Source organism: Astatotilapia calliptera, chromosome 10, assembly GCF_964374335.1.
Source record: "Astatotilapia calliptera chromosome 10, fAstCal68.1, whole genome shotgun sequence".
Classification (NCBI taxonomy): domain Eukaryota; kingdom Metazoa; phylum Chordata; class Actinopteri; order Cichliformes; family Cichlidae; genus Astatotilapia; species Astatotilapia calliptera.
The window spans coordinates 33,418,630-33,440,914 of NC_137431.1; the positions used below are offsets into that span (position 1 = coordinate 33,418,630).

At 39.8% G+C, this 22,285-nt stretch overlaps 3 protein-coding genes across 3 annotated transcripts; 1 reads left to right on the plus strand and 2 right to left on the minus strand.

Moving 5' to 3' along the window:
* Nucleotides 1-166: 166 nt before the first annotated feature.
* Nucleotides 167-1,187, minus strand: ins (preproinsulin). The gene is made up of 3 exons (XM_026181322.2): nucleotides 1,089-1,187; nucleotides 821-1,015; nucleotides 167-515 (listed from the first exon to the last, which is right to left on the minus strand). Exons 2-3 carry the CDS (start codon nucleotides 1,002-1,004, stop codon nucleotides 358-360), a joined length of 342 nt encoding a protein of 113 aa, XP_026037107.1. The 5' UTR covers nucleotides 1,005-1,015; nucleotides 1,089-1,187; the 3' UTR covers nucleotides 167-357.
* An 11,398-nt stretch (nucleotides 1,188-12,585) lies between these two features.
* Nucleotides 12,586-15,675, minus strand: LOC145431506 (uncharacterized). The gene is made up of 5 exons (XM_080307391.1): nucleotides 15,343-15,675; nucleotides 15,078-15,149; nucleotides 14,874-14,945; nucleotides 14,336-14,467; nucleotides 12,586-14,061 (listed from the first exon to the last, which is right to left on the minus strand). The coding sequence occupies exons 1-5, from the start codon at nucleotides 15,518-15,520 to the stop codon at nucleotides 14,027-14,029; spliced, it is 489 nt and encodes a 162-aa protein (XP_080163517.1). The 5' UTR covers nucleotides 15,521-15,675; the 3' UTR covers nucleotides 12,586-14,026.
* Nucleotides 15,676-17,317: 1,642 nt separating this feature from the next.
* On the plus strand, nucleotides 17,318-20,395 carry LOC145431505 (collagen alpha-1(VIII) chain-like). Its single transcript, XM_080307390.1, has 4 exons — nucleotides 17,318-17,596; nucleotides 17,752-17,835; nucleotides 18,551-18,682; nucleotides 18,771-20,395. The coding sequence occupies exons 1-4, from the start codon at nucleotides 17,392-17,394 to the stop codon at nucleotides 19,052-19,054; spliced, it is 705 nt and encodes a 234-aa protein (XP_080163516.1). The 5' UTR covers nucleotides 17,318-17,391; the 3' UTR covers nucleotides 19,055-20,395.
* The last annotated feature ends 1,890 nt before the right edge of the window (nucleotides 20,396-22,285 follow it).

The following is a 22,285-nucleotide window of genomic DNA, read 5'->3' on the forward strand; positions in this document are numbered from 1 at the left end:
TCCTGTTCAGAGAAGTGACACTATAAGCTAAACACAAATATTTGAAAAGTGAAAGCTCAGCAGTTTGTGCTGGATAGCAGCAGGTACCTAACATGCTTGAGTTTTCAATGTAATCAATTAACTGAATTCATCACAACAAAAGAACACACTTTTTTGCCTCACGTCGTCACATTTTGCATTTTTATTTTCTTGGAAAATTAATTTTATCCATTTCTCAGCACTTCATTTGACAGCAGTTGGTTTTCAGAGAGAGGACAGCTGTGGCTCTCCTCTGAAGCAGGGGGGGGAGGTGGGGTTGGGACTCAGACCTGATTAGCCGAGCCTGGCTCGACTAAACAAAGTCCAGCAGAGCAGTGTTCAGTTGCAGTAGTTCTGCAGGTCAAAGATGGTACAGGGTTTGTGGCAGCATTCCTCCACAATGCCTCGCTTCACCATCATTTCCATCTGGTCTTTGAAGGTCACTTCATTCTCGCCACCTTGCACCACAGCGCCACCTGCCTTTGGAGGGAGGAAACCTGATGGGATGAAGAGCAGGTGAATGTTCAGGTCTAAAATTATGGGAATTTATATTAAATAATACATTTTAAACATATTAGAACATAAATTACTAATTCTAACACAAAGTGTTACAAAATCAGCGCCATTATATGATGCAGGTGTTGAGACAAATGACAATAGATGTAAATTAATCATGTAGGGTCCATAAAGATATGGAAAATTACAGTTTCCAACATGAAAGCTGATTTAAAGTGAACTGAGAGAAAGAAAAGCTGCCCTCAAATTCTTGTCTAGTGTTTCTGTTCATGGTTGGCGGTCTCACCAAGCAGAGGGTCCACATCTCTCCTGGGGTTGTAGAAGAAGCCTCTGTCCCCACAGACCAGATACAGGGCGTCCACCAGGTGAGAGCCGCACAGGTGCTGTGGCCCACCGACGGCCTGGGAGCCCGGCCACGAAACCATCATTAAGACGAGCAGGGAGAAGGTCTGGAGCCAGAGCGCTGCCATGCTGGAGAGAGCTGAACACAAAAGCACATTCACGTTAGCATCACAGTCACTGTCCTCACAACCAAACCTACAGCCAGCACTCACCTGCACAGGCAGAGAGGAGGAGGTAACTCTGAGATGTAGGGCAGGAGCAGCTGTGTGAGGCAGAACCAAGAGCCTTCTCGCCATTTATACTCCACCAGCACCACCTGGACACACCCCCTGCTATTTCACCCACATTGTGGGGACTTGTGTATGATTACGGATTATGGGGACTCTGCAAACCATTAATATGATTTATTAAACCTGAGGTGAAAGATTTGGTTGAAGTTTCAGGAAATGAACAGCCCTGTGAAGAGATGGCGTGTGTGTGTGTGCGTGCGTCTCTGTGTGTGTGCGTGCGTGCGCGCGTGCGTGCGTGCGTGTGTGTGTGTGTGTGTGTGTGTGTGTGTGCGTGTATGTGTGTGTGTGTGTGTGTGTGTGTGTGTGTGTGTGTGTGTGTGTGTGTGTGTACAAACAGATGTGCTGCCATCAGCACATATTAAGTGACAGTGTGTTTCTGATTGACTGGTTACAGCACTTAGTAAAACAAACTAAAGCTAATGAGCCGACATGATCTGATCAGCTATTAACCTTCTGCTCCATCTGCTCAGCTTGTTAGTTTAAAGCAGATAACAGTCGTAGAAATCACTTCTATTTAGGTTTTTTACAAGATGTGTTCACATCATGCAGCATCTCCTATCCTCCATCACATCTGACGTTAACAGGCATGAAAACTGAAAATAAGTCCAAGCTGTCTTTATGTCAAAGAGCTGATATTTCTGATCAAATGTGAGGACTGAACGTTTGTAAAAAGAAATCAGGATGTGCAGCAGAGCTCAGAGTGAAGTGAAACATGTCAGCAGATTTAAAAGTATTTCAAACTCAGTCGTATAACTGTGAAGAAGTTTAATTACACATTTAACCCGTGACAGAGCTTAATATCGGGGAAAAAGCAATTTCAATAGTAAGTCTCAGTTTTTTGTTCAAAAAATAAAAAAACTTTGCTAAAAAGTCCTGTAGTTATAAAACTGAAATTTTTGTTAATTACAAAGAAAATTTGAGATTTCTTTATTTTTAATGTGGACAAATGGTATAAAACTACCTTTCTATAGCATATTATAGCAGTTTGTTTTATTACTTAATAGCGGCCGAGTTCTTTATCAGCTGGAAAAACTGTAAAACTCATGAATATGAAGTGAAAACTCGTGCCCTCCATCACATTGTTCAAAGTCATTCAGTGAGGTGGCTTAGAGACTTTGGTGGGCCAATTCTGGCCCCCGTGCCTTATGTTTGACAACCCTGAACTACGCAGACAGCATGAAACACAAAGACAAAAGCTTGACTGTCCTGATGTTCCAAATATTTTATTGTAGTTATGGGTCTGAGATGACTTCAGCTGTTTTCAGTCACGCAGTGAGAAAGAGCCAGAGCCTCATCAAACCATCTGCCATGCAAAGAGTGCTTAATGGGTGTCAGAGGTGTGCTGACAGAGCTCTTGTTCCAGCTTGTTAGTCACTTAAAGAAGAAGCTCAACTGACCGAGAAAGAGCGTTACCATGACGAGCTGTCCGTGACGAAGGAGGACGCGTGTTTCGGACAACTTCTCAAAGTGTTTTTCATCTGCATCTACAAATGAACCAGAAACCAGAGCCGCTGTCACCCCACAACCAAACCATAAAAACATTTTCTGCACAATGGATGGAAATTCACTCCATTAAACACTAAATACTACAGCTCAACTTTTATCATTTCTGCTCTTGATTTTCTTTTTCTAATTTTCTTTTAATTCATATTTTGCATTCATTAGAGATACTAGGAATAGGTGTCAAGAAGATGCATTATATTTATGATAAAGTGCAGTTTTAGCTGATATATGTCAGATGATTATTGTAGACCTGTTTCATTATTTTCTATTGTAATGTTTTCTGTAGTAGATTGTGATAGATTAAACAAAAATAACAATGGCATCATGTGTAAAATGTAAATCAAATAAGAATTTTTGGACTGTTTCTTATACATTTTTATCACTGAAACCAGGAAAAATATTTAACATTTCTTTCAAAACTCGTGTTTTTGTCAGGGTTCCTGGGTGGTTCACCCAGTGTTTTCAGTTTTCTTCATGTTCAGTTTATTTTGTCACTCGTTCTCATTTCCTGTTTTGCTGTTCCAGTTACTTCCATGTGTCTTTACTCAGATTAAGTTCAGCTGTTCACTCACCGGTTTCTAATTACTCATCACCCAGCCTGTACTTAAACCCTCAGTTTCGCTCGGTCCAGCGTCTTGTCATTGATGTTGTCTACTCTGCATGTGTGATCTCGGTTCAGCCAGCTTAAGTTCTGCTCGTCCCCTCATTATAATAAACTCCAACTCTCACCATGAGTCCTGCGTTTGGCTCATCTCTTCCTCTCATCCACACACATCCCTGATAGTTTTTAGTTTAATTAAGCGTACAATTTCCCTTTATAAACTGAAACCTGGTATCCTATAGTCAAGAAACATATCCATTAATGATTTCTTATATTAATTTAACATTTCTAAAAGTGAGACTCAAGAGAAATACAAATCGAAAATGCAAGGTGGTTTATTTTGGTCATAGTGAAAGGTAAGGAATCTCGGAGAAATTAGGCATATTTAATTGTAATAAAATATTGATTCTTTTAATCACTGTTGTGCTTTTTTAATGTAAACTTCTCATGTTTTGCATTCAGCAAAACATACAAATTACCAAATATATCACATGAAGTGCATTTTTTTAAATTAAATATTATATTTAAAGTGAATATGAGTTTAATATGTTGTCTTTGATATAGTGAAACAAAGACAACATATTAAATGTTTTTAGAAACATATTCTATTTTATTTTGATTGTGGTAACTTCATAAAAATGGCAACAAAAGACTGATAAATTTATAATACTAAATAAAAGTATTATACAGTACTGGAACATCTCATAGCTAACATGGCGGGGTGTCATAATCAGCTGAGGAGGGCTTCCCTCCCCCCTTCAGTGCTGTGGGGGCGGGGCAAATGTATCTGAAAGTTTAGGAACAACATGCGCTGCAGGGAACGTCTTGATTCTGCTCTAAATGAAACATTTTTCAGTATTTTACATGTCGTCTTTTTCTGCAGTACTCTGTAAATGATTTGACATAGATATTTTTTTCACTTTGTTTCAGTTTTGTTGGAAATATAATTGTGTTAAAGCATCTTCATGGTGTTTTTTTTTTTTTTTGGTTTTTTTGTTACAGCTATAAACTGTAGATTTCAGATTCTAATTTCAGATAAAGCTCCATTGTTGTGTGTCTGACAGATGATTTTAATATTACTTCTGTGGTCAGTGATTTGATAAGATAAGACTTTATTGATCCCACTGTGGGGAAATGTGTGTGTTACAGTCTGGCTCGTTGTGTCCTTGGACAAGACACTTCACCCGTTGCCTACTGGTGGTGGTCAGAGGGCCCGGTGGCGCCAGTGTCCGGCAGCCTCGCCTCTGTCAGTGCGCCCCAGGATGGCTGTAGCTACAATGTAGCTGCCATCACCAGTGTGTGAATGTGTGTGTGAATGGGTGGATGACTGGATATGTAAAGCGCTTTGGGGTCCTTAGGGACTAAGTACAGCGCTATACAAATACAGGCCATTTACCATTTACCTCAGCTCAGGTAGAGATAGCAGACGGAAAATACAAAAAATACAAAACAAATAAGATAATACACTACATACAATGGCAGCAAACGCAGAATGTGATTATGGATACAGGGTTGTGGAAATATGCAAGAAATAAATGTAATTAATCTACCATCACTATTACTAAGTAAGTCATAGATATCTATAAGTATGTATAAGTATAGACACTGGTCCAGTATGGTTGCACATCTGAATATGTTTATGATATGTGCACTAAAAATAACACAACTTTTCCACTCCACATGTTGGCGTTATTATTACCTGGTTTCAGTGTGTTGATTATGTGTCCAAAGAGGGGCTGTTTACACCAAGCTTTCAGCTACACAAGTAAAAATGATGAGAATATGTTAAATTTGGAGTCAAATGGTTTGCTCTTTTATTCTTTCTTTTTTTCCTACTTGATAACTGACCACATGATGGTGCCATTGTCCCATCGTACTGTAAGTACAGAGTATGGCTGTGAACTGGAAAAAGATGGAGAGAAAAGAGATATTTTAAAGTGCCTAATGTGAATCTACTGGAAAGTAGAAGCTGAAGAGAATGGAGAAAGTAAGTAAAGTGTCAGGAATGACATTGTAAAAGAAAACCAGAACAGGAGACTGACATCAATAAAGAGCTGAGAGCTCTGCTTACAAGTCTCTGCAATACTAATTCCACACATAACACATAACTTTCAGGCTCTTCCATTTACTGATCACTACTGTGTCTTAAGATTTTATTTGAATTTGGATTTAAAAGGAGTGTTTTAGTTATTTTAAGTGAACCAAACAATTTCTAAATGCCTAGAAAATTCCTACGTGACAGGTTTTTATTAATCATTCATAAAAGATGAACTAACTCGATCTTATACTGTAAAACTGATAATTATCAGCAGGAGATAAAAGCTGTCTATTGTTTGTTTACTTTTCCTGCACAGATTTGATTCATATTTTTTCTCTTGTTGATCCATGTACATGGACATATGTAATATTAACATTTGAATGGATTCATGTTTTTATAACTAAAGAAAACTATATTTTTATACCTGAATATAAGTGATTTTTCCATTGTATATAAGAGGTAGCTGATACTTTATTATTCATCTTTAAAATTAGTCATTGGTCGTTGTTATTAATGTTCATGTGATATGATCTGAATGGATTGTTTGCCAGCAAAGTAATCAAACACGATCATTGTGGTGATACAGATCTGGGTTTAATGATACATGACATTCAAACATATTTTCAAAGAAACCATTCTCTACTTGATCAGGACGAACAAGAAAAGTAGATGTATTAAAGACATTCTTGTAGTGGGGCGATGGTGCAAAACACCCCCACTGTACTGGCCTTGCTGTGGTTGTATAAAACCATATGTTTGGGAAACCTGCAGTCAATATTTAAACATGTGAGTTGGAGCAGGAAAATGTCTAAAATATTTTTTATTAGATTAACTTTGGAAAGAGAAACTAACTCAAACCCATTTTTATTACTGTCTATTATCACATGTATGTAATCCAGATATAGATGCAAATATAAAAACATTTCAACATTGTAAGTCAGCAGTTTTAGAAACACACACACACACACACACACACACACACACACACACACACACACACACACACACACACACACACACACACAAACAAAACCTTGAACCAATCCAATCTGTTTTACTTCTGAAGTGTGAGCTCCAAACAGGACGTTATAGAGCTGTCCCACTGGTCACATGGTGAAAAGTAGGTGACCACTGAAGGTGGTGTGATGACCTTGACTATCACGTACCCTTGCATTAGCAGAGAGACGTAAAAAAACATGATCTCCAGCTTCTAGAAGCAGTGAGGCTCCATTAGAGGAAGTCCAAAAATGGGATGGTTGAAGTTCAAGTATAATAAAAATTTTCTCTCCATTCTTGAACAACTCAACCCGAGTCATAATGTCTGCATATCCATATGCATGGCACTCAAAGTGGTAGACTCCTCTCACTGGTGCAGTGAAAATACCTGTGGGACATTTGTTTTTGTCATGTTAAATCAGCTGTTAGAACATCTGGAACATCAGCCTGACATCAACATAGCCGAGAAGTGACATTCAGTGTTATTACCTGTGTGTGGGTTGTAGGCATTTCCAATGTTCGTGAAAACCTGTTTAAATATCAGAGTAGTATCTGTGTTAAAGGGTCCAATGTCTAGAGTGCCTCTATCCAACAAAGAAGTCGAGAAAGCCACCTGTTTATCTGAGAGAGAGAGAAATGTCTTTTTTTTGTTTGTTTTTTAACTTTATGCTTTGTAATTAAACGTGTCACAAACATCCACAGTTACCTTTTCATAGAAACGATCAGACTCATGACTTGTACACATTACCTTGTAACTGTTGCTTCAACTGGTCAATCTCAGTTGTCTGCCTGTCCAGCTTTGTTGAATGATCTAAAAGTGTAAAAAATAATTTTACGAGTTTCACTTCACTGCACAGCTAATTTTAGAGCATTGTCCATAACATAAAAGAAAGTATGCTGATTATTTCAGGGTTTTTTCTTTCTAACTGGACATTTTCGTAGTGACATTGGCACTTTTATAAGACAACAGTGAATATAGAAAAATGAAAGCATATGGAAGGTTTCCTGTTACTTCTCTCACTACCTGACATGATACTGTACCTTGATTTTCTTTCTGTAGGATCATGATCTGTGCTTTCTGCACAGCCAGTGAGACTGCCATCTCTCTGAGCACAGCATGGATGTCCTGTTGACAGGGTTGTTGGTTTGAAATCTGCTGGTCAACAATTTCATTATCTGCCTCAGTCGGATTTGTGGAAACGGAGCAGACCAGAAGCAGCAGCGAGAAAAACACCATGATCTCCATTCTGTCAGTGAAAACTCAACGGTATCTGTGTCATCTGCAAACCTGACTGACTTTTATATTACACAGTTATGGTTATGTAGTAATGATTTCATTGGTTTCAGAGATTCTTTGATAACTGAAGGCATAAGTAATCTTAGTGAATGAATCATTAATCATTATGACTTTCAGTCAGAAGGACACAAACGCGTGACTATCAGTGATTGTCTGCTGACAGTAAATTGTGTCGGGACATGTGCTGGTTTAGTTCATAGCAAATAAGAGCAGTTTAAATGACTCTCATGAAGTTTTCTACTAATTCAAAAAGGTAATTAGTCTGGAAACACAGATGTAATGGAGTAATTACCTTTTCCATGTGTGAATCCTGCCGACCTTTGTTTAGAACTTTCACATCCTTCAATGTTGCTGACTCTGTACATTTTGCAGTTATTAATTTAATTATTAATCAGAGATCCACATTAATAATTTAGTATATTTTTGATGCTTTGCTGGTGTATTGTTTGTTTGCAGCTGAATGATGCAATTCTGAGTTTTCACAGTTTTCAAATAGAGATTCCCAATACCAACAAAAACAGGAGTTTAAGCAACAGTGGAATCATTTCTCTGGAGCTGTTTTTCACTGAGGGGCGCTGTTAAGAACTGAGTTTTGTAAAAATGTTTTGGAGCCACATTTGAATCCGTTTCAGGTCTCCTGCTGAGTTACTTCATACTGTAAAAACATACTTTGAAACATGATTATAAATTTTCTTTAACCAAATTGAAAAGAATGAGAGAAAACAGTTCACACTTTCAGTCACTACATTTGTTTTGGTACCAGTGCAGACAAAGTTTGCTCTACTTTCCTGAACACCACAACACTCGTACCATGTGAAGATTATCCACGTGCACCCTCACACCACCTGAGCTTTATATTGCACAGTAAAAAGAGGCATGGAGGAAATACGTGTCTCTGATTTTAATGATGCAAAGTACAGCTGATAATGGTGTGAAATCTTTGCTTTGACTGTAAATGCTTAATGTGTCAGTAGTAGATGCACTTATCATTATTAGACTTTATAAATATGGTTTTCATAACAGTCGGTGTACAGCTACTGTTGTAGCCTGTTTGCGTGTGTTGTGTGTTTTTGTATTGAACAAGTGGATTTAATAAGTGTTGAGGTAAACCTGATGATCTTGGACTGTTATAGGATGCCTCAAATTGTTCTTTATGTAAAAGCTGGATGACAATGAGTTAGATGTAATTTGTTGTCTGGAATTGTTGTTTTGCTGATATTGCAATAAAAGTTCAGGAGAGAAGACTCAGAGGTGTTGTTGCTGTGATGCTGAAACCTGCTGTAGGATTGGCTTTCCTGCTTAGTTTGAAGTTCTTATTAATGCAAGTCGGATCCCATAGCATAGGATCAGACTCAACCCTATGCTATGGGATCCCTATGGCTGTAGCTCAGGAGGTAGAGCAGCTCATCTGCTGGTTGGAAGGTTGGTGGTTTGATCCCTGGCTCCCCCCGGCTGCATGCCAAATATCCTTGGGCAAGTTAATAACCCCAAGTTGCTCTCCGATGCATCCATCGGAGTGTGAATGTAGTTGTAGAAAAGACTTAAAAAGCATAGAAAACACTGCTTGGGTGAATGTGGCATGTTGTATAAAGCACTTTGAATGCTCCAGGAGAGGAGGAAAGCACGATATAAGAATCCATAACAGCCATATCTTTAAAAGACTGCCACCCTGCCAGTTTAAGCATTTAGATCATAGTACAGCCTCACAAAGCTGCCACCATGATGGCAGCTCCCAGTATGAAAATATTTATATATTTGAAATGGATAAAAAACTAACATTGTTATTTCAGTGATTGTTTATTGTTCAATAAAAAGACAATTTCTTTGTTTATCATTATTAATATTTTAGTTTACAATTTTGACATCATAATGTGCATCTGGATCTGGATTCACAGACAGATGAAAAAAATAAAACATGTTCAATTTTTGTTTTAATTACATAAAGTCTTAAGGGTCACCAACTGGAAACAAACAGGAGGTTCTGAAGCTGTCACGCTTCTCACATGGTGAAAAGCAGATGACCACTTTAGGTATTATGGTGAACTTGGTTATCATAAATCTTTGAATTAGTCCAGAGACGTAAAAAGACCTGATCCCCAACCTCCAAAAGCAGTGAGACAAAATTAGAGGAACTTGCAGCATCAGATGGCTGAACTTCATATGCAATAAAAATGTGCTGAACAACACAGCACCATTCTCAATGCCTCCATATCCATATATTTTCCACTCAAAGTGGTAGGCTCCTCTCACTGGTGCAGTGAAAATACCTGTGGAACATTTTTTTGTTAAATGGAAAATCAGCTGTTAGAACATCTGGAACATCAGCCTGACATCAACATAGCTGAGAAGCAACATTCAGTGTTATTACCTGTGTGTTTGTTGTAGGCATTTCCAATGTTTGTGACAACATGTTTGAAGATCAGAGTACTCTGGATCATGATCTGTTCTTTCTGTTAAAGGGTCCAGTATATCCTTCACCTTGATCCAGCAGAGACGCTGAGAAAGCCACGTGTTTGACTGAGAGAGAGAGAAATGTCATTATTTGAAACTGTTTTCCAGTTAGACTCTTCCCAAAAGAGTCATCATTATCTCCAATGAAAGAAGTGTTTGACAGCCAGAGATGGGCAGTAATGCGTTACAAGTAACGCGTTAGTGTAATCTGATTACCCTTTTCAAGTAATCGGATTTTCAAGTAATGAGTAAAGTAAGGGATTACTATTACAAAAAAGGTAAATAGATTACTGTTACTTTCCCGTAAGCACGCTGCGTTACTGCGTTATTAAAATTGTGATTTTTTTGCGAGAATGTCTCACGACAGTGACGTAAGCGAGTGCAACATTTGTGACAACAGCTGTGTGCAGATCAACAATGGATCTGGTGGTGGTCAGAGGGCCCGGTGGCGCCTGTGTCCGGCAGCCTCGCCTCTGTCAGTGCGCCCCAGGGCAGCTGTGGCTACAATGTAGCTTGCTATCGCCATTGTGTGAATGTGTGTGTGAATGGGTGGATGACTGAATGTAGTGTAAAGCGCTTTGGGGTCCTATGGACTAGAAAAGCGCTATACAAATGCAGGCCATTTACCATCATATGTCGAGTGCAGGAGAGAGTATGAGCGTGCAGCGTTTAAAGCGTGGAAGTACTGACCTTACTTTGAGTTTGAGTCCATAAAAAGTGACAAAAACATTTGCGTCCATCGTGCGTGGGAAGAAAACTTCTTTTTACAGCGAAAAAAAACCTAAACTTCCGAGCAAGCACCGAGTGTACGCGGCCACGGGAATGTGACATTCACAGAGAAACTCCCAGACCTCCCCATGACCACTGCGACACACCTGCACCAGGGCAAACCTCCGCCTGCCCCACTCCTGCTATACAGGTGAAAATAAACAGGACTGCCAAGTCTTTGATTTTATCTATTTTCTGCTGTGTTTTACTTGCATCTATTTGAAAGACTGAGTGTAAACACAAAAAATATTTTATTTTACAGTGGGGCAAAAAAGTATTTAGTCAGCCACCGATTGTGCAAGAACTTGCACAATCGGTGGCTGACTAAATACTTTTTTGCCCCACTGTATTTAATCGGACATTTGAGATGAGATTGAGTGGGAGCAGTTTTAAAGGGTTAAATGCAAAACTGAGGAAACGAGCAAAAATGGGAAATGAGCAGCGTCTGGATTTCAATGATTTTGGAGACAAAGCAAAGCTAAGCACAGAATTTTGTAAAAAGAAGAGCTGGTTGAAATGATACCAATGTGGAGGACAAATAAATGCATAAAAATAAACGTTTTTATCAGCACACTGAAAAAAATGCTTCCTAACACACAAACCATTCATAATTCCTAAATTAGGATCAAATAGAAGGATCCAAATGAAGAATCATTTGGAGGCCGTAACAGCTGACTCTTGTAAAGGAGCCCAGCCAAAAGATCTGAATCTCTGAAACGATCCAGACCTTCCCTCATGAATGTTGAGGATACTGGCTCTCCTGGTGAAAAATCAGACTTAAAAATATTAACTGGAAGGCTGAAAAGCAACTCCTCAAATTTTCTTTCTAACAACCAGACTCTGAAACAGATGATACACCTCACACTCACCCCTGCTCACAGAAACCCACAATAAATAATACACCTTAATCAAATGTAAACAGGCTCAACCAAATTATATTAGTACTAGTTATAGTAAAAGTCTGCCCTATGCGCGTGTATGAATGGAATGAAAACAAAGTCCTTGTGACTGAACCTTCCAGGTTGAAGGTTTAATGGATCCAGACGGAGAGGATGGCTGTTTAATGGACCATTTTACCAACATGGTTATCTCACTGCTTTCTGTGCACGTTTTAAACTGTTGGAACATGTTTGAAATAAAGATATTGACGTTTTTATCTTGATGTGCTGATCAGCATGTTGTGCAGCTCTGAGGGTGTTGGATTTTTGCCCATGGCTAATTGTGCCGTTTAGATCCAAAGTCCAGTTTTGTGTCCAGAAAACACGTGCATGATATTTGTTTGTGACGGGGTGACAAGAACTGTTTCCTCATACTTCTTGAGCTTTGTCAGACTGACTGATTCACTGCTCTCTTCACAGAGCAAATGTTTGGGGTTTTCCCACTTGTGCAATTAACCAAAGTACAACCTGATAACACTTTTTACTTTGAGGAGAATTTGGAAAGACATCTTTGTCCTCACCTCACCTGCTGTAAGTGCTTGTTACCATAACAAGACAAATACTAGCATGTTCAGATCTGGCTTCACTTGTTCTTGTCACACACTACATTAAGACACTGTCAGCAAAATAATACAGACCCTGAAACGGTCTAAATTAAACATTATATCAGAGTTCTGTGGTCCCTTTGTGAAACGAGCTACATGGCTGTCTGCTTTAATGACGCTGTGATCCACCTCCTACATCGATCCCTCGCTCATCTTGAAAGTGCTTTCAGTGCTATCACGCACACAATGCTGAGAGATAACCTGGAGTATACAGGTGTGAGTGGATCATGGAAGGATCCAGAACTGTGTGTCTGACAGGGTCGTCTGCAGTACAGGCGCCCAATGGGGAAAAGTCCTGGCTCCATTTATATTTACCATACACACCACAGACTTCTACAACGCTGCGCTGCAGTACAGTACACTGCTTAATGCAAAAGTTCTCTGTTGACTCAGCAATCGTTGGCCTTATCACTGACGGGATTACAGGGACTACAGAGGACTGACCAAGGATTGTTTAACAAACAAAAAAAGGTTTTAAATAGTCCATGTCCTGAGGAAACATCTGCACCCAGAAACAAAGATCTCTGTTTACATTACTTTGATCTGAGTATAATATCTGTACGTAGGATGTGTTACATCACCGTTTTGTGGTGATGTCCATATCTGAAACAAATACAAACAGGAAAACTCCACAGATGTCTTTCAATTATTCTTTAATAAATACAAACAGAGTGTCAAAGGGCAGAACTCATTAATTAAGCGGACCCAAACACAGCCGCTCGAGGCTGGTAACGGGTTTAACAGAAAAACAAGCAGTTTATTGAGGCCAGGAAAAAACATTCAAAAAAAGGGCAAAAGAGGAGACAGATGAAAATAAACAAAGATCAAAACACAAAGAACGTGGAAAAAACTTCAGACCAGGAACACGGGGAGACAATCAGACGACCTGACAATGAACACCTGGGAACACACCTGAGACGAATATACCTAACCACACAGGAAGCAAAACTAAACACAATGCACACAGGACGTGACACTTTCAAAGTAAAACAGGAAACACTTAGATCCAGACTAATTCACACAACTTGACATAGGAGCTGGGCTTGGGAGACAATGGGAGTAGTTTTCCAGGAGAGGGGAATGTGGAAACAGTTAACGGAGATGATACAGAGAGAGAGGGAGAGGGGCACATGACGGGCTTGGGAGAACACACATGAAAGCACAACACAGACGGAGGAGCCACAGAATGAAGCACAAGCATGGGAACATGTAAACAGGATAGAGACACAACTACACGACACAGGGACAAGAACACACGGGCCGGGAGTATAATCAACTTAGCAGGAAAAAACATGACTATAAACTAAATGATAGACAAGAAAAAGATTACAAAGAAACCAGAACAAAACATCATAAACTCAGAATGGCGTTCGAATGACCCAGAACCATGACACAAACAAAAAAAGAAAAAAAAAAGATTATTTTGGTAGAAATATGACTGCAAACTGTTACACTGTATCATCGCCTTTATCTAAAAATGTGAATGGTTTAAAAACAGAAGACAGGTGGTTTACATTTACCATCAATGACATGAATGCACTTAACACATAATTCTCAAACAGCTGAGCAAAAACAACATGAGGAAGTGCTTCGGTCTCACATGGTGAAAATCAGATGACCGCTGAAGGTGGAAAGATGATTTTGATTGTCGTAGATTTTCGCGTTAGTAGCGAGATGCAAAAGCACCTGATCTCCAACCTGCAGCAGCAGAGAGGCTCCATTAGAGGTGGTTACATAATGGGACGGCTGGACTTCATATGCTGTGAATATACGCTCTCCATTTTTAAACAACAGAGCATATACAGCATGTGAAGCATCTCCATGTGCACCTATGTGCCACTCAAAGTGGTAGTCCCACAGGTAAAATACCTGTGGGACATTTGTTTTTGTTAAAGGGAAAATCAGCTGTTAGAACATCTGGAACATCAGCCTGACATCAACATAGCTGAAAAGTGACATTCAGTGTTATTACCTGTGTGTTTGTTGTAGGCATTTCCAATGTTTGTGACAACATGTTTGAAGACCAGAGTACTCTGAGTGTTAAAGGGTCCAGTATATCCTTCACCTTGATCCAGCAGAGAGGCTGAGAAAGCCACCTGTGTGACTGAGAGAGAGAGAAATGTCATTAATATTCACAACTTGCAGTAAAATAACAATTTACAGTTTTTATTGTCATAGACTCAAAAAAGAAAAACATTAGCTGTTTTCTGTGTTTATGGGAAATGATTGTTGTGCTGACCAAATATCTGAAAAGACCTTTGCATTCATTTGAGCTGTAACCAAATGTGTCACACGTACATGACCACCCACCACTTGTCTCATTGTGAGCCATTAAGAGGCATTAAAGGAAGATCTTCATGTCGACACGAAGCCAGTTTGTGGTTTATTTAGCAGATATGAAGGCACTTAAAACATGAAACAATCTGCTAAATAAATCAATTGAAGACTTCACAGTCAGTGTGTCTTGTAAATGTTTACATTAACAGTCAGAGTCATGGTGATTTCAGTACCTTTCAGCTCCTGCTTTAACTCGACAACCTCAGACTTGTGAGTCTCCAGCTCTTCCAGCTTTGCTGCATGATCTGAATAAAATGAGTAAAGGAAAAAGTTTATCATTTTCTCTAAACACAACATTAATATTTGTGTAATATTAACCAGCTGAGAGTCGTTGGTGTTGCTTGGAGCTGGTGTGTTTGCCTGTGTGGGATGATTACCTTGCAGCTGCTGCTTCAGCTTATCAATCTCAGTCTTTTGACTCTCTGCTTCTTTCAGTTTTGCAACAAGTTCTGAAAAACAAATTATAAACAACTTTACATTTAAGTTTAGTGGCCCGTGATGTAGTGATTCACCTTAGAAACACAAAGATTCTGTGTCCCAGGAGGAGATGCAAATATTTTGGATGTTGTGTCAGGAAGACCATCCGTGGAGCTACATGCTGTGATACTGGTACTTCTGTAATTCCCAAAGGTAATATTTTACCTTTGTTATGTTCTTTTAAGGTTCTGATCTCCACTTTCTGTTCGGTCAGTGAGGCGGTCATCTCTCTCAGCACAGCATGGATGTCCTGTGGACAGGGTGGCTGGAGTGGAGTCTCAGGCTGATCTGCTGAAATAGAGCAGACCAGAAGCAACGGCAGGAAAAACATGATGATCTCCATTCTGTCGCTGGATAACTGCTGTGCAACTGTGCTGTCTCCAAAGTGAAGCTTTTTATAACATAAATGAGGAGGTTACTGCACCACCTCTCAAACACACACCCACACTGCCCCCAACACATCATGTGTAAAAGCTGCTTGTGTCAGTACAGCACAGGTATGTAAGTAACTGTGAGTCTCATTCTGTTCATGCTACACTGAGCGGTGGTCTCCTCCACGTCCCCTCAGCCTCCACCTCACACACTGCAGAGCCACAGGACCACACCTCCTACAGGCGGTGAATTATTATTATTATTATTATTTTTTTCTGCCTGTCCCATTTGGTTCTTTAGCTGTCAGAATTGTTGTCTGAAGACCAAGAAGGAGACCCAATGGATTTACTTTGCCAAATGGATCATCGTGGCATTGCCGTATCGGTCCATTTGATCGACCTTCGTTTTTATTATTTATTTTATTTTATTTTCAGATGTTACAGACAGGACAGACATGAGTGAGGGATAGGAAAGGGAGAGAGAAAGAGGAAGGAAAAGAAAAACAGAAGGGGAGAGGGACAGTGAGAAAGGAAAAAAAAATCTCCTGGATCACCTGTTGAGAGAAGAAGAATAGAAAACAAGCAAAAAAAACCAAAGCAACATACTAAACACAACACCATCGCATTAATCTAGCTAAGTGTAGACAGCAGTAAATACTAAATATTCAATGTTGTTGTGCAGCACGCAGGACAGACAGCGCACAATGTGCTTTGAAGTAGCAGCCAAGAAAGGTGTAATTTAAGTCTACGAGCAGTGAACACCCGTGTGCACACCTGTGTGGATCAGCGCGCTTGTATTCAAATGGTTTCCACATGTAATGGTCTGCAAGAGGATGTAGCGAGCCATAGCCCCGCCCCCAGGGTATGAAGCAGGCATGGAGGAGATCCAGGCCCCAGACATCCAGAGGCTCCCAGAGCACGAGAGCCCAAGGAGGACCACCGGAGGGGCATCCGTGCCACCCTCATGGGAAGGGCTGAGTATCCCCAGACGAGGCGTCACCCAGTGGCCACCGAGCAGAAGCTAGAGGGGGCTGCACCGGCGTGCTCGCCGGCTCTGCCAGCAGCCAGCTGTGCCAGAGTGAACCGAGCCGCAGGCCCAGAGGCCGGAGGCCCGAGGGCCCCCCGCACCCCGGAAGAGGCCTGACCGAGCAACAGGCGCCAGGCCCCGCCAGGTAGCCACCGGGAGTGAGCTGGTACATACCTGAGTGCCCAGCCCCAGACACCAAGAACCACCAATGCACCGACCCCTGAGGGCATCAGTCACCGGCAGGGAGTGTGGTGAGGGGAGATAGGCCTCCACACTTTGGAGGGCCTGGGAGTTCCCAGAGAACGTGGCGGTGAATTATTAAAGAAGCAGACTTTGACTGGGAATTCTGGGGGGCAGAGGTCCCCCCCCTTCAAAATGGTCAGATACAGATACTGAACTGAAAACAACAGCTTGTGAGAAGTCCTCCAGAAAACGTGGAGAACTGTTTCTCAAAATGATTTTCTAACATTTAAAGATAGTCTGGCTTGGAAGCAAATTATAGAGAAATAAGAGGCTAAACTGGTAGAAAGTCATTTCATGGAAATCATTTATATTCTTCTTGTTTACATTAAACTTCCAAAGACAGCACATGCACTGACCCATTTTACTGCCGACTGACAATCGTTCACAGTAACTTGTTTTCCTTGTAGCCTTTTAAATGGTACTCATAAACATTACAATAGCCAGTGATTTATAAGGCATAGTAATGTCCTCAGTTATCTTAGGAAAGGTGGCTACGTCATCTTTGTACTGTGTAATATAAAAGTCAGTCAGGTTTGCAGATGACACAGATACGGTTGAGTTTTCACTGACAGAATGGAGATCATGGTGTTTTTCTCGCTGTTGTTTCTGGTCTGCTCTGTTTCCACAAATCAGACAGAGGCAGATAATGAAATTGTTGACCAGCAGATTTCAAACCAACAACCCTGTCAACAGGACATCCATGCTGTGCTCAGAGAGATGGCAGTCTCACTGGCTGAGCAGAAGATTGAGATCAGGACATTAAAACAAGATAATCAAGGTACAGTAGTGTGTGTTTCCTATGACCAACGTTTGTGTCACAGTGTCATTTCATAAATATTCACAATGACAAAAATGACATAATGATGGATTGGATTTATATAGCGCTTTTCAAGGCAATCGTCAAACAAAGATCTAAATAAAGTTGTTTTTTAGAGCATGTAACAAAACTAGAGAGGCAGATGACTGAGTTGGAGAGGCAGAAGGCTGAGATTGAACATCTGAAGCAGCAATCAAAAGGTAATGTAATCAATTAAGTTATGATTGTTTCAGTGAACTTATGAATGCCCACATCATAAATATTTTCCAGTTGTTAAAGAGGAACAACCCCTAAATATCTCAGTGTAATCCTTTGACCCGAATGTAACTATCTTAGTCTGCTGTTTGCTGCTTTTAAACACAATCGTATAGTTGGTGATCAAATCCATAGTTTTATTATCTGAAATGCTTTTTTGCCCCACTGTACAACCTCAGCAACTCTCAAATAATAAAGCTAAAACAAATAAGCTGATAGACCTTAAAACAGGAAAAAATAAAAGCCTAAAAGAAGCAGAACATGAATCCAGGTCACTAACGTGGGGGGTGTAACTGGAAGAATATTTAGCATTTATGATATTATAAAGGAGGTCACCACACATTGGATTATTGTACGTCTTATCACTTTGTGGAGCTTATAGGTTTCTTTTAAAGTACAACATCATATTTAGTATCCAACACTTAATCTAATTAAATTTAGCTGGTGAATAGGCACCAACCATGACATGACGACATCACTGCATAACAAAAACATTTATGTCAGCAAATTGTTTTTGATTCTCAGAAAAAAAAACAATAGTCCCATTGCACTGTGTTAACAAAGAAAACATTAAACTATGAAAAAGAAATCCTCAATTGAAGGAAAAATGTTTAAATCAAAAACAAAAGTTTAAAACAATCCACCTTCCTTCTCTCTCAGTCAAACAAGTGGCTTTCTCAGCATCTCTGTTGGAGGGTGGCTATGGATATACTGGACCCTTTAATGTACAGATTACTTTAGTCTTCAGACGTGTCATCACAAACATTGGAAACGCCTACAACCCACAAACAGGTAATAATAATGTGTATCTTGTTCCTGAAGTGTTGATGTCAATCTGATCTGTTGTAGATGCTCTAACAGTTCATTTTCTATTGAACAGGTATCTTCATTGCTCCAGTGAGAGGAGCCTACCACTTTGAGTGGCACCTACATGGACATGCATACAAATCTCATCCTATAGCTGGTGTGTTGTTCAGGAATGGAGAACACATTTTTCTTGCATTTGAACTGCAGGCATCTGGTACTGTGAGCACTTCTTGTGGTACCTCACTGCTTCTAGAACCTGGAGATCAGGTGTCTTTGCGTCTCTGGGCTCATGCCAGGATTTTTGATGGTGTTAATCATGACACCAACTTCAGTGGTCACTTGCTTTTCACCGTGTGAGATGTGTAAGAACTCCAGAACAACTTTCTGTTTCAGCTTTCCTGTATGGGTGAAGCTTTAAGTAGCAATGCTTAAATACGTCTTAGAATAACTTCTAAGAAGGAGTCATCAGCTATTTGATCTATTTTGTGTTTAGTTTAGATTTCTACCACTCCTCTGCTGACACAGATAATGTTTAACTTCCTTTTATGTCCTTTTATGTATCCTGCTTTCGTGTGTTGGTCAATTTCTTTAACCTGAACTTACCTAGCCTAGCAGATGGTGAAGTTATTTCAGTTATATTGGTAGTACACAGATTATTAACCATTATTAACCATAGTTGAGTTTAGACCCTTTTAGAAATCAACCACCCCAAATTTCATCACAGCACCCCTAAAAATAACAATAGTAATAGTAGTGAGTGTATTTTTGTATTATTTTCTGGAATTATCTTCAAATGTATTATTTTCCCAACTTTTTTATTAATGACAAAATGGAATGCTGGAACATTACTGTGACTTATAAAGAGTCTGCTAATTAGTATTTGTTCACTAAATAGCATCAAAAATATTAACTAATGTAGCTGAAATCACTAGAGATTATTGGCTAATTTGAACCTTCTAATCCACTAGTTTGCTGGGATATTGTGAGTTGCCAGTTAAGAAGCTGATATACTTTATCATTTTAGTTTGTTAAAAAATTCTGTTCCTATTCTGGTCAAATTGGGCTTCAGTGTTTGTTTACAATACAGCTCCAGATCCAGGTGATAGGAAGTCAAACTGATGTTACCTGTCAGTGTCCAGCAGTAGCCAGTATTCAGTTTAAATATTGTTGCTAACTGGATCAGTTTATGTCTTCTATACACTGTAACATTTCTCTTTTTTGGGGTGACGGCACAAAGACTGAGAGAGAATAAGGGAGAGAGCAGGATGAAGACAGAGAATAGGAAGAAGAAGGGAGCAGAAAATAAAGTAGTTTTTCATGTATTTTATGCTTTGTGTATTTTCTAGTAGCACATTTAAAGATATGCCAGTGGACATTGTAAACAGAGCATATTGACATGAATGGCAGCATTTTACAGGATTCACTCTAAACATGCCTCCAACAGGATGGATGTCACCATATTGATGTGATTGACTACAAATCTATTCTCCACTCGTGAAATTGGGGTACATGATGCTCTTTGCTGAGTCGGCATAATAAAGGAAGTGTTTGTATGAATTCAGGAACTTTAATATAAAAAAAACTATTACTTCATATACAGGTCAGTGGCGTGGCAACATGATTTTACAGTGTCTGTACTGAATAATACTACTTTAGTGGACTGCCTCTGTGTGATTAAGAGGAATAATGCTGGGCATGTTTCTCATCTTTTCTGCTTTGCAACAAATAGTTCTTTAACTTCTTTAATGACTGAACAGTCACAATCTGCAGAAGCAGACTGTGTGGAGTGATGAGGTGGACCCAAGTGCAGACACACGAAAACAAAACTTCATTTTAACAGAATGTGAGCCGTTTATTAAGGCTGGTTTAAACAGTATCAAAAGGGCAAGTGTGAAACTAAGCAATAACCTAAACTGGGAGAACTAAAGCAAAACATAAAAAACATGAACACGAACAGGGAGATGGAAACCTGTCATGAGAAACCTGAAACACGACGACTTGGCATAAATACATAGAAATTGGGGTACAGGATGGTACAGGAAGAGTCTCAGACCAAGATATTGAACTATATCTGCAAAGATATTGTGAAATCCTACAACCACCTGTTAAACCAGTCGATAAGTTTGGCCTTTGGTATGGAGTGAGGAAATTTAAGGTGCAGATGAGGAGAGATGAAGCTGGCAACATGGTTGTCATACCTAGGTCAATTTCACTAGGACCCTACCATGGACGAATTATATATCCCAGACAAGTAAATAGGTGTTTCATTTGTCAAGCGCAAGACCATCAAGTGAGAGATTGCCCCACCTTTAAGTGTTGGAAGTGCGGAGGATTGGGTCCAGAAGCAAAAGAATGTCAAAATGAAAGCAAATGCTCCTTCTTTCTTCTTCTTCTTTGATCCCTACCCGGCGTTGGGTCTGGATCGACTCCTAAGCCCATACGCTGCTGTGGGTGCCAATGGTTGTCAAATTTCCTTCACAACTCGTTGCCATGCATAGCGATCGTTGGCGATTGTCCTGGCCTCGTCGAGATTTATTCTGCGATCCCTGTCATCTTTGACCTGTTTTACCCATGTTTTCTTCGGTGTCATTCGGTGGATTCTCCACTGGGTGGGTCGTTTACGCCAGAGGAGTTGATGTGGTAGTCTGCTCACATCCATTCTACACACATGGCCAAACCATCGCAATCGGCATTTATGAATTTTCCCCTCGATTGGCGGTTGGTTGTCGGATCTCCATCGGATGCCCTCTTTTCGAAGGCAGTCTCGAAGTGATACTATCTGCCGAAGGCAGCACATCTGGAAAACTGAGTTTGTTGAGGTCCGCTTTGAGCACCGTCCACGTTTCGGATCCGTAGAGTAGTATCGGCAGGATCAGGATTAAAGTATTATACAAAAAATCATGTGTTCAGATCAAAGTTAATGGAAGGTTGACTGAACAAATAAATGTAGAGAGTGGAGTTAATTTCGGTCGGCGTCTCCCTGTAAGAGGTGTTATAAGGTGGAGTTGTTTTGTGACGACTAAGAAATGCCCTATGGATATGTGTGAGGATGGTGAAACCTTGGATCACCTGCTAATACACTGTTATAGAACGGTGGAAATACGACAGAATGTGGAAAAATTAGGTTTTGATATAAAAAAAAAAACAGCATAAAAGCAGTAAGATATGGTATATTTAGAGAAAGATGAGTGAAAATAAAAGAAGATAGTCTTGGTTGGTGATGTGCATTATAAATGTACACATATGGAAAAGAAGGGCTAAAGAGGTTATAAGACAAAGATAAGTGGCTCTGTAGTATGTAAACACATTATAGTGGACCTGAGGAGGAAAACTAGAAATATGATATTATGTAACGGTTTGCCGTGGGAGACTTTATCATTGTGAAAAGTGCAGCTCTATATGTTTTAGCAATAAATCCGTTACTCAAGATAATCAATTGTGATAGCCGTTTTACTGGATACGTCCTAAACGACTTATGCAAGGTGACAGCCCTTGCTTATGCGGATGATGTCTCAGTAATTATTAAAGACCAAAAGGAGCTATTAATACTCAAGGAGTTGTTAACAAAATATGAACAAGCCTCCGGTG

Bases quoted from the DNA above. Each gene is read 5' to 3' on its own strand.
- ins (XM_026181322.2), bottom strand. From the start codon at position 1,004: ATGGCAGCGCTCTGGCTCCAGACCTTCTCCCTGCTCGTCTTAATGATG. The intron at 516-820 runs GTGAGACCGCCA...TCATCCCATCAG, and splicing joins AGATGTGGACCCTCTGCTTG to GTTTCCTCCCTCCAAAGGCA.
- LOC145431506 (XM_080307391.1), bottom strand. From the start codon at position 15,520: ATGGAGATCATCATGTTTTTCCTGCCGTTGCTTCTGGTCTGCTCTATT. The intron at 14,946-15,077 runs GTAATCATCCCA...CATTTTATTCAG, and splicing joins GCTGAAGCAGCAGCTGCAAG to ATCATGCAGCAAAGCTGGAA. The intron at 14,062-14,335 runs GTAATAACACTG...CTGCTGCTGCAG, and splicing joins TGCCTACAACAAACACACAG to GTTGGAGATCAGGTGCTTTT.
- LOC145431505 (XM_080307390.1), top strand. From the start codon at position 17,392: ATGGAGATCATGGTGTTTTTCTCGCTGTTGTTTCTGGTCTGCTCTGTT. The intron at 17,597-17,751 runs GTACAGTAGTGT...GTTGTTTTTTAG, and splicing joins ATTAAAACAAGATAATCAAG to AGCATGTAACAAAACTAGAG. The intron at 17,836-18,550 runs GTAATGTAATCA...CTTCTCTCTCAG, and splicing joins TCTGAAGCAGCAATCAAAAG to TCAAACAAGTGGCTTTCTCA.